The sequence below is a fragment of the Thamnophis sirtalis genome, unplaced genomic scaffold (assembly GCF_051295495.1).
Source record: "Thamnophis sirtalis isolate CommonGarterSnake01/CBP01778 unplaced genomic scaffold, rThaSir2_p1.2 scaffold_2, whole genome shotgun sequence".
Lineage (NCBI taxonomy): Eukaryota > Metazoa > Chordata > Lepidosauria > Squamata > Natricidae > Thamnophis > Thamnophis sirtalis.
Genome location: NW_028261382.1, coordinates 132,521,763 through 132,534,036, shown reverse-complemented (window position 1 = coordinate 132,534,036; position 12,274 = coordinate 132,521,763). Strand labels below are relative to the sequence as shown.

The 12,274-nt window shown below is 35.8% G+C and overlaps 1 protein-coding gene across 3 annotated transcripts in view; it reads left to right on the top strand.

The window, feature by feature from the left end:
* Window positions 1-12,274, top strand: part of HNF4G (hepatocyte nuclear factor 4 gamma) — a 69,254-nt gene that overhangs the window by 42,491 nt on the left and 14,489 nt on the right. For all 3 annotated transcript variants that reach the window (XM_087706937.1, XM_014055904.2, XM_014055905.2), the window contains exons 2-3: window positions 1,921-2,092; window positions 5,254-5,348. In XM_087706937.1, coding sequence (XP_087563063.1) covers window positions 1,947-2,092; window positions 5,254-5,348 — 241 coding nt within the window. In that variant the 5' untranslated portion in view covers window positions 1,921-1,946. The remainder of the gene's footprint in view (window positions 1-1,920; window positions 2,093-5,253; window positions 5,349-12,274) is intronic.

Genomic DNA, 12,274 nt, shown 5'->3' with positions numbered 1-12,274 from the left:
AGCACAGCAGGATTTAGGGTGATGGAATTAAAGGCTACTCTGGAAAATATTCTTATGTCTGTTTAGATTTTACAGGCTGTAAAGTCCTATTTCTAGATTTCCAGTATGCAAACAATAGTCATTTATTAACCATGGTAAATCTTTGCAATTAGTTGAGATAATTTCTTGCTATTTGATTAGAATAACTTTTAACTTTAGTTGGATTTGAATTGTAAATGTCTATATTATTTTTTCCTTCCAATGCAATCATGACTGAGTCAGATATAAAGCAGATTAGGCAGATATGGCTGTAAGAGGAGACAAAAAAAGAACAAATGTTTGATTGAATTACTTTGTTATTCAGTAATGTTAGTTGGAACTTAAATAGTATTGTTGCACTTTTTAAAAAGGATAATTCTGTATTTCAAAATTAAATAGCAAAATAAAAATAGAGTTGACCTTTCATTATCATGGTCAATAGTAACAGAGAAGATGTGTTCTGGTTATTTTGAATGGTGCACTCATTTTATTTATTTAAATATACCCATATTTCACATATATTTGACTTGCTGATTAACCAAATGAAAGAGATTTAACAAGAGATTGGAAGAATGAACAAAATTGTGGGCAGAATTAGAGATAAGCAACTCAAGCAATGTATTTTCCACTTACATTAATATAGTTTGATTAGTTATAAACTATTATAAACTAAATTTAGTATAAGATCAACATAATTCCAATGTAAATATTAATATGTGTACTGGAAACAAAAGTTTAGAAAATAGACATTGCAATACTTGAGACAACAAAATAAAAGATAAACAACAGGACAAATACAAAATACAAAGACCTGCAAATAGAGTAGAATACCTGTCACAAAAGAAAGCAAAGGTAAGTACAATAGTAAAAGGTACCTTGGTCTAAAAACATCTGCAGTACTGCCCTAGACAAATCTGGTGTGTAATCTGCAGGCCTTCCGGCACTCACAATACCTGAGCAAGTGGCATCTGTGGCCAGGAGAACCTTTGCTCAGTTTCAGGTTGTGTGTCACTTACATCCTTTCCTAGATGGAGAAGCTCTCTTTTAAATCTCCCATGGATTACTCTGGTAATCTCCCAGATGGATTACTCCAATGTGATTCACATGGGGTTAGTCTTGAAGAGTATTTGGAAACTGCAACTGGTGCAGAAAGCAGCACTGCAAATGTTTTGGGTATCCCTAGGATAGTGCATTTACTCTGCTATGTGAGTTGCATTGGGTGCCAGTTTGCTTTCAAGTCCAATTCAAGGTGTTGATAATCACCTTTAAAGCTCATTCAGGACATGGGACCAGTATACCTGAGAAACCATCTTGTCCCAATTACATATACTTGTCCCATCCAATCGAGCAGGAGGGCATGCTATCAGTTTCAACTGGTGGGATCTAGGATAAGGGCCTTCTCACCTGATGCACTGTCTTATGGAACATTTCACTTCCAGAGGTGAGGTGAATCCTCACTCTTCTTTCGTTCTTTAACATAAGAGCATCAAGACTTTGCTTTGCCAATAAGCATGGAGGTATGAAAGTATAATTCTCTGGGGATGGCTGGTGCCCTAGAGTTACTCCCGCTGCCTTGTTAACCTCCTAGTCTTTTTAAGTCATTTATCTTCACTTGTAGGTTTTGACCTGTTTTTAACTCTGTTTTTAAACTAAACTTTTATTCATTTTTCCTGTGTATGATTCAATTATGCTATTGTAAACTGCTCAGAATCACTAAGTTGAGACAGATAGTATAGAAATTTAATAAATTTTAATAAAACAAAATAAATTCTAAGAGCAAATTAAAAAAGATGAGCTGTAAAATCTTCAGGATGGTAACATTTAACCCCCTGCTGTGTTTCTCTTTCTTCCCTAGTCAGTGTTCATCTTCTAATTGTAGACTTTGTTCTTCTCCTTCCTCAGGCAGTTGCTCAGCAGAACCTTTCAACATGAACAGTACTGACAATGTGATTGGTGGCATTTGTGCAATATGCGGGGACCGAGCAACTGGCAAGCATTATGGTGCCTCTAGTTGTGATGGATGCAAAGGTTTCTTCCGGCGTAGCATACGAAAGAGCCATGTTTACAGCTGCAGGTGAGAGCAATATAACTGCTAAGGACTTCTTATTTCTCTGTGTTATGTTGACATATTTCTATTCTATCTTTCCTCCAAACCCAGAATGGAGCATATGGTAAAGAAAAAGTAATATTGGAAGTGAGGGCACAATAACACAGTTGTGTATGAAAGGTACCAACCTCAGTCCCTGGTATCTATAATTAAAAATATTTGATTTGGGAGTTCATACAAAAAGAACATAAATTCTAACTTAAAATATGAAATTAAGCCATTATTACTAAAACTGGTAAAGCCAAAGAGCTTCAGAGTCTTTCAGGAAAGCTTTCTAGAGTAGTTCTGGCCTTCATCATACATATCTTGGAATAATTCTAGAAAGTGGGTACAGAAATGATTGCATAGCTAGATGCTCTATGCCATGACATATCTGATTACAGTATTTGGAGCATACCAGGCCCAAGCAACCAGAGCCACACCTAAACAATTTTATTGACTTCTCCCTATGTTACAAGAATCTCTTCCAATTGCTTTCCTTTTTGTGGGAATGAGAAGGTAAAGCTTCCTGGATCTTGGGTGAGATCAAGCTTTTGTCACTTGTAGCTGTGCAATGTTTCCAAATTAGATCCTTGCTTGACCCTTCCTTCAACCCAGCTGGCAGGTTCCCAACGAGAATGAATGGATATTGTTGCATAGAACATGCAAAGATAAATAAGGTAATCATATGATCTGAAGTATTGAGTCTTTCAAGGTCAACTAGCACTTTGAACTAAGCCTCAAAATATGCTGTTTGTTGAACAGGTTTGTCATTGGTGTTATAAATTTTAATTTATTAATTATATTTCCTGCTTTTCCATTGCAAAGAATGCTCAAGGGCATCCCACATAAAGCAGATTGCAGTAATTATGTCATGATAACCAAGTCATAAATGTCAAAGTCCAGTTTTCACAGAAGAGCCATAAGTGAAAAAATACTCAAAACTGGTAAAAGCACTGCTAATACATATACACCCAAAAGAAGTATTGACTTGAAGATCACTTCAAAGTTCATTTAGCAAAACCATAACATTGTTCAAGATATATTATATGGATTGTGTTTGGTGCTTACTGAAGTATTTAAAATGTGATTAAACTGGAAAAAAAGATAAGCAAAGATCTTCATGGATTTGTACATAGAGGATACCTAGAATTTATGTCTTTAACTTGACACATAGATAGATATATTAAGACTCATATTATCTGGAAATTGTGAGAGTTGTAATGCCTACACATTTGGGTAAAAACAGATTGGGAAAGGCTGCCAGGTTAGCATTAATATGTTTAACGAATGCCAGTTTTTTCCTTTTCTGAATTGGATATACTGTATATATTTGGCTGCAGGAGGACAGGAGATAAAGAGACAAAGAGCCTTCATTCCAACAAGACACATACCTTAAATTAGCTTTCTTTAATAGCTATTCTGAGTAGAGATTAGCAGACGAAATTTGAATTACCTTCTTTAACAGAACTTTACAATAGAATAACTGAGTTGGAAGGGACCCTGGTGGTCTTCTAGTCCAATCCCCTGTTTAGGCAGGAAATCCTATATCATTTCAGACAAATGGTTGTCCAATCTTTTCTTTAAAACTTCCAGTGTTGGAGTATTTACAATTTCTGGAGGCAAATCTTTCCACTGATTAATTGTTCTGGCTGTCAGGAAATTTCTTTTTAGTTCTAGGTTGCTTCTCTCCTTGATTAGTTTCTGTCCATTGCTTCTGGTCCTGCCCTCAAGTGCTTTGGAAAATAGTTTGACTCCCTGTTTTTTGTGGCAACCCCTGAGATATGTTAATATTAAACTCCACTCCAATTTTATTCCAATTTCCAATGTTAAACTCCATTCCATTTTATTCCCAAGTAGCACTAAATATAGATTTTGATCTTCAGAAATTATTCCTCTGCCAGCTTTCACTACTTCTTGTTGCCTTACTGTGCTTGTTGCCTTACTGTGAGTCCCTTGTTTTATTTTTTAGTTCTCCTATCTCTGTTATTTTTTCCCCCTCAAGTATGACTAGATCTGTGCTACAAAGTGCCCTCTGGCATTTTGTTTTATCTTTTTCTCCTTTTTTGAGAAGGTTGACTAGGATTGCTGCCGAGGTTAAAATGTATTTTTGCCTCCACTATTACTATTGTAGATTCAGGTCTTCTTTTCAAGATATTTGTTATCTTGAATTTCTGGCTCAAGTAGTCACAATTTGTATGTGTTGCTGTGGAAAATGGTGAGTCTTTTGCACACATCTTTTGAGATTTCATTTATGGTGAATCAAGGATTATGTATGTGCCTCGTTTTACTGGCTCATTTAAAACACAGTAGCTCATCTTTTTATACCACTCCTTACTCAAAATGATGCTCTAATGGTATTCAGTAGATAAAGCCCCATCTCACTCTCTCTCTGATCAGGATATATTCCTGTCTCTTTTATTATTTAAAGAAACTGCTTTGCTTTTCCCCATTGTTCTTACATGAGTTTATAACAGTGTCCTAGTATGAAATAATGATGTCAGGACAGGTAGCCTCAATGTGTCTCTGGCTTGAAATATTTGTTAATTCTGAAGAGAGTCTCATTGACAGATTAATTCATTAATTTGCTCAAAAGATATATTTATCAATTGCTATTAATAAAGATAAATGGACCTTTTCTGATCAAAAGTAATATCTCTTGGATCCAGATCGTGGTACACATAATATGGAGAGACGATGCTTTAATCTTTTGAGTGGCTATTTTATAGAAGCATCATTTTGACCACTTGGAAACTAACAGCTAAAGTAGATAAGCCTTTATTCTGATCTAACAGGACTCATTTCTTTTGTTTTTTTGCTCCTGATCATATTCAACAGCAGGAACAGATCAAAGGGAGACCAAAAGAGTTATCCTAAGCATTCGTGAAACCGAGAGTGGAATTTATATGCCTTGCTTTCAGTAGATGATGAATAACCTAATGGGATTTTACTTGCCCATCAGAAGGAATTATTCCTGTTAGAAGAATGGCAAAGAGAAATGTTTCAAGTCTGATTAAAGAAAAAATAGTGGCGAAGGTTGAGAGTCAAAGACATTGTTTTGACAGTGCCCATTAATTATTTCATTTGTGCTAATCAGGATCCTCCTGTACTTGTACTCTAATATATTTACCCTTGATTCTGTCCAACAGATTTAGCCGGCAATGTATTGTTGATAAGGACAAGAGAAATCAGTGCAGATACTGTCGCTTAAAAAAGTGCTTTCGTGGTGGGATGAAGAAGGAAGGTAATTAAAAAAAATATATCAGGAAATAAAATATGTAAGAATATGTACTAAACATTGATATATATCTTAGCTTGAAGAGGGATTTTTTTTAAAAAAATAGTAGTTTAACTATATCTTTTATACATTGCATTGTTATGCAATTTTTGTTAAAAATGTAAAAAAAATTGTGTGGTAATTTCAAACATATATAAACATAAGATTCAATGTATCATAAGACCAAAATGCTTTTTCCAAAGCTTTGTAAAACAAATAGTAGTGAGAGAGAAACCTATTGTGATTTCATAGATTAAATGCTGAATTTAGATAGAAGATTTGAATTAATAGAGTCTCAGGAAATATCCTTTTAGATGAATTTTAGTGTGGCACTTCTTTTGGCTTCAGCTTTTCACATAAAAATTGAGAAACGTAATGGTAATTTATCAATTATGGTATGAAACATGCTATATTATTATTAATATTACTCTTACTTCTTTATAAAACATATTGGTTGTTAATACTTGTATAAATTATACAAGATCTAAAGAATGATTGATGGAACTAGATGTGAATAGTAAAACTATGCATAGAGAACCTTGCCATCTCATATATGAAAGAGAACTGTGTGGTTTGGTAGTACTAGCGGTAGTAGTAAATATTACACTTAGATAAGTAAAATATGTGTTTTACTGGATTATGAGCCACAGTGGCGCAGTGGTTAGAATGCAGTACGGCAGGCTACTTTTGTTGCCTGCCGTCTGCCTGCAATTTGGCAGTTCAAATTTCACCAGGCTCAAGGTTGACTCAGCCTTCCATCCTTCTGAGGTGGGTAAAATGAGGACCCAAATTGTTGGGGGCAATATGCTGACTCTGTAAGATACTTAGAGTGCTGTAAAGCACTATGAAGCAGTATATAAGTCTAAGTTTATTTCAGCATGTAGAAGTCAAAGTAGGATTATGTGGCAAGATTGAAATCTGTGACCATAGACTGGATCACTGGGGTGAGAGGCTTGGTCCTCTGGCTAATCATATTTCTGAGTATTTACTGTACTTAGAAGTTTTTCCTAAAAATGAATGGCTGAATGAGGAAAAGTATACAAGAAGGTATTAAAGAGAATTGTGCAACAGATCTTGCTAAAGGCTCAACTCAGTGTCTCTTCACAGAGGCCTGTGAAAAGATAATTGCTAACAGTTTATCTTAATCTAGGAAAAACAATCCACAGTGAATTGATGGAAATTTCTTATTTTCTAAAATATAAAAGTGAGAAATTTCTTCCATGTTTGTTTCATGTCTATATAGACTGGCGTTCTTATATCTGTATCAGACATTATGAAGATCACAGTTTTTCTCTCTGGAGTTTACCTTCTGCCCAGGCAACATTACAGGATTATCTGGTCATTTCAGAGATTACTGAAATCTCTCTGCCAAGAATCTGATAATGTCCGGCATAAAACATCAGGACCATATGTAAAGGTCCAGTTAATTAATCATGCCTCTTCACAAGAAGCACTGTCTTGGCATTAGAAAAGGGTCAAAGGATTTCAAGAAAGCTTGGACATAGTCCATTTGTGGCTATGTAGAGATTGTAGGCTTTGACTTTGCCTCAGGTTCTGCTACTTTTCTTACAGACGATGTTGTTAGTGTGCCAGGTTCTTTAAAGAAATATATACATGATTTCATGATCACCCGATTACTTTTGAAAAATAATAATGAACCCCTTCTCTATTTTCATGTAGTCTGAAAATATTTCTGGGGATTTTTAAAAAATTCTCAGACAAATTACTTGAGGTATTATTGTGCAAACCATCCGTTTTGATATTGAAGAACAATTTAGGTTTGACAATTCATTGCAAAATGGCTTTTCTCCAAAAGACTTGCCTTAAAAGTAATTAAGAAGAGCCTCTGAAAGTGCAACTGGGAAGCCTTACAGGCAAAAAAGCTATTTAATATCACCTGACACCCCCAATTCTCACCAGATTGGAGCAAATCATTAATTCAGCTGCTTTACAGCCAACAGGGAAATATTTTATTCAGTCATTCGACTTATAAGGCCACATCACCCATATAACAGTTATGGGCTATGAGCACTCCCCCCCACTTTAATAGCAGAAGAAGCTAGAAGGGAAGTTTTGAACAACAAACAAGAGGAAACTGGTTCAACGGTTTCTAGTTGTAGCCACAGAGCCTGTTTTTCATTAAATAAACAAACAAATAAAATTTTGGGGAGGGAAGAAAGAAATGACTATCCATGCCAGCTGCTCTTTGTATACAAGTCTAAAATTTAACCCTATTAGTAATTGAGTTGAGGAACATTTTGGATAAAGAGGAAGCTTATACATTTGCATCATAAACAAATACAAATCCCATCTGTTCTGAATTCTGTTTGGAAAAGTTACATTGTGGTTTATTTTCAAATCTAAATGAAATAGCAATACCAAAGCCATTAGTAAACTAAGAGTAATAACATTTAAATTTCTTTTTCAATTGCCATTGACATATTCAAAATAGAAATGTTGTCAGCTCAGTTTCAGATTATTTCTAGAAAACTGTTTAGTTTACTTATTCTGAGATGGTGCATGAGAGGCAGGGAAGACAGCAATACTTTATTGCTTAATTTCATATAGTGAAACCTTGCTTTTTTAGAAATAAGTTCCATTGAGTTCAAGGACACATACTGCCAAATACACATTCAAAATCACCTTGCCAAATGCCACCTTGCCTCTCCTCCAGATATGTGGATCTTCATTTCCATCATCCCCAGCCAGCATACATTGCTGAAACATCTTTGTAACACCCTGTTGTAGAAAGGCTGAAGTATAGAACAGCAACACCATTGTTTTCTTAAAGAATTTCAGATCTATATAAAAGAAATTATCATGACAGTCTTCCAAATAGTCTCTTGACCACATTTTTGCAATCTTTATTGTTCATCAGGACCTGATGCTGTACAATGGCTATTTGAGATTTAATCATCCGAAAACTTCAGTTATAGAATGCTCTTGATGGTTTCTTGATATTCCCATGACTCTGTTGTTCTTCATCTCTTCCCTCTTTGCCTATCAATGTCTTCCCTACCCTTTCTGACGGAAGGTTAACTTGAAAACTTGCCTAGGATGTGATGTGATGTACCATATGAAATTGAAGAAATTTAAGGGAGAAAAACTTTCCTGGTCATGAAGAATTATATCAGTGAATTCTATGCTTGTCTTTCATATTCTTTCCAGATTTCATATTTTAATAGCACTTCATGCTACAAATATTATTTCATGAAACACACACACATACAACAACACTTTCAAGATGAATGACATGCAAGCTAAGTATTTATTACTGGGAAACTTAAAAATTACATTTTCCTCCCCACACAGCCTTTCTACTTAGCTTGGCAAATCAAAACAGGTGAGGATATCTCTGGTATAATTTTATGTTTAAAACTTTTAACTGCATTTTGTTGTTCAGGTGCTGAGTTAAGGAATGAGAAAGATAGCATTTCTCCAGTTAAAAAAAAACCTAGGACATCATTCTTGATTCATGTCTGCATGATCATTTATCATTTAGTGTTTATCACTGTATGACGTTTCTTATTATGACCTTAATAAAAGGCCCATCAGAGAATGTCCTTGGCTAAGAATCTAGTGTGTCTTCACCATAAAGTGTGTTCATTCTTCATATAAATTGTGAATACTGTATAGTAAGCTGAACACATTTTTTATTGAAGCATTGGTGCTGCTTACAACTTCTTGGATGCAGATTGCTTCACTAAAAAGCACAAATAGATAACTGGAAATAAAATCACTGCTCATACAAAATGTGATAAGGTTCTGTATGAACTAAAAAGATACCTTTACTGTAACTATGCTTTTCTACCCTTGATATGCCCTTATACTTAAACTCCTCCGTGGTGGGAAATGTAGCCTTATTCCTTTTAATGGATATTCCTTGCTGCAGTTTCAGCCTCTTCCTGTATATTTTTATATGATTATGGTCTCAAAAGTGCTTTTTCAAAAGGCAGCTGGACTGTTTTTTCTTGAGGAAGAGGAACAAATCATTTCATTTCTCATCCAAGAAACTTCATCAGTTGGTGGGGAGGGAGGGATGGAGGATAGGTACTGACAATTGAGATTGGCTGCTGGTGGTGGAAGGATAGATTCTGACTGGATGGTGGTGGTGGGAAAGGGACGGATTGTATTTCTTGCAATTAACTGGTCCATTCATGTTCTCTGTGAGAGCTCTTGAGGCCATCTTTGCCCTCTGGGTGTAATTGGTTGTGGAATGTTCTTGGCACTTTGGCAAAAGCTGCATTGTAGACTGGAGATAGATGGTGTTTTATCCCTCCCCCTCTTTTGAAGGAGGGCTGCTCAATGCAATGTTAACATAAATGGTCTATTTTACACCTCTTTCAAACTAATGATCCTCTCTATCCAAAATGTGGACTTTGCAGTCTTCAAAAGAGTGACTGTTGTCTTTTAAATGCAAATGGACGGCTAAATCTTGTCCTGATGGGTTTGATCTCCTATGTTGTGCCATGCACTTGTAAAGTGGCTTTGTTTCACCAATGTACAGATATGCACATGTCTCACAGCATTGTATTGCAAATATCACATTGCTCAATTTTTGTCTAGGTATTTTATCCTTGAAGTGGACAAACTTCATGAACTTTTGTATAGAGGAATACAAAAGTCCACAAAATAAATTGATCCCACAGCAAAAAAAAAGTGAATGAAACTTATGCAAAGTCTTTCTTCTCTTTGCTGTAAAGAATCTAGAATGTCTTCAGGAAAAGGAGTCTGATGGTCGCGAGAACTGAAAGGGAGGAAGGAATTGCCACCTTACCTGCTTTCTCTTAGGATAAATCCTGCATTATGTTTTAAATACTGAATTTAAATGTCTTAAAAATATTTTGAGAAAACCTGAATTTCATGTATCATTTCTAACATGTCATATGTGTTTAGTTAAGCTAGTTTGGGAAATGATGGAAAAATCTGTCATAAATGGTGAAAGTGGAAAGATTATATTGTGTACTGTATAGGAACAATGCAATCTGTTTCTCAGACTTCCTTCAGCTCTTGGCTTTCAACATGCTTTTATTTTTCTACATACCATGTTCTACCCACAAGCATGTAGGACTTCACAATAGTTTCTTGTAGTTATCCATCCTCAATCCTTGATTAAAAAAAAATTAGCCAACATACTCTTGATGTACTGAGATATTTTTTTTAGTGGGGATCATTTTAGTTTTCTTGCTCTTTATTACAATATTTCTTTTCTCTGAAAAAAAAATGGAATTTCTGCTGATACTTTTTTCTCTCTGTGTGTATATATGTCTGTGTCTGTTTGTGTATGCATGCACACATGAGGTAGAACACTCTAGAAATACAGATATATTTTTCATACATCTCTAGTAGTCACATAAAAGATGTATTTCAGCAAGTACAATTTGTCATCACAGGAAATTTAGTCTTCTAAATTTCTAAAGGTGAAACAGCCTTCTTTTGCTTGCACCCAATAGTTCTGTCTCTTGTGCCATGTGAGCTCCAGTTACTTGTCCCTCCTTCTGCCAGCCTAGCAGTTCCAAAGCATGTAAAATGCAAGTAGAAAAATGGGGACCACCTTTGGTGGGAAGGTCAACAGTGTTCCATGTGCCTTTGGCATTTAGTCATGCTGGTCATGTGACCACGGAGATGTCTTTGGACAACACTGGTTCTTTGACTTTAAAAAGGAGATGAGCACTGCACCCTAGAGTCAGGAATAACTAGCACATATGAGTGAGGGGGGCCTTTACCTTTACCTTCAATAGTTCTATATTGATTATGTAAGGGCCAGAATTCTTAAAGTATCCTATCAGTTTGATAACCTATAAAATCACATGGCTAGACTTTTTAAATGTTATAGAACACGGAAAAAGAAGATTTGCTGGCTATTTAATATTTCAGTCTATGTTTCGATGTTCTATGATTTCCTTGCAAATATCTTGAGTTTTATGATAAAAAAATATTTACATGCGCCATTCAACATTAAACTTGGATAATAAAGAAAAACCAATGAATGAATCAACATTACAATAGCCACACAAAAATAGCTTTAAATTTTTCAGTTGAAAACACAGAGAAATATCCATTAGAGTAAATACTCTTAAATGTTGAAAACAAACAGCTAGGTTAATTATCATTGAAATAAAAAAAGATAAAGAAGTCATTGCTGACAATAGGGGGTAGAGCTCATCTCCGTTTCAAGGCCATTAAGCCAGCATTGTTTGAAGACATTTCTGCAGTCATGTGACCAGAATAAAGTCATGGAGCGCTGTTACTTTCCCACCAAAGTGGTACTTATTTATCTACTTGCATTTATATGCTTTCAAACTGCTAGGTTGGCAGGAGGTGGGGCGAAGATGGAAGCTCACTCTGCCACTTGGCGCTTGGGTCTTGAACCAGGGCTGCCAGATTTCCAGCCGACAAGCCCAGCGTCTTAATCGCTGAGCCACCATGTCATCTTTTATTGGAATATAATTAGGTGCTACAACCAAATTATCCCATATCCAACAAGTGTATTTCTGTTTGCAGACAGGCAATATCAGACATTCCTTAGAAACATGAATACCGATAAAAGCAAATCCTGGGTAGTGTCTCAATTCCTCTGGGGCAAGATGTGGTATTCAGCAGGTTCTGACCAGTTCCGGAGAACCAGTAGCAGAAATTTTGAGTGGTTTGGAGAACTGGTAAATACCATCTCTGACTGGCTCCACCCCATCTATTGTCTGCCTCCTGAGTCCCAGCTGTTTGGGGGAAGAATGGGGATTTTGCAGTAATCTTCCCCAGGAGTGTGGTGGACATGGAAATTTTACAGTATCTTTCCCATGCCATGCCACGCCATGCCATCCCCACCAAACCACGCTCCAGAACTGATAGTAAAAATTTTTGAATCCCATCACTGCTTGGGGCCTCTCTCTCTC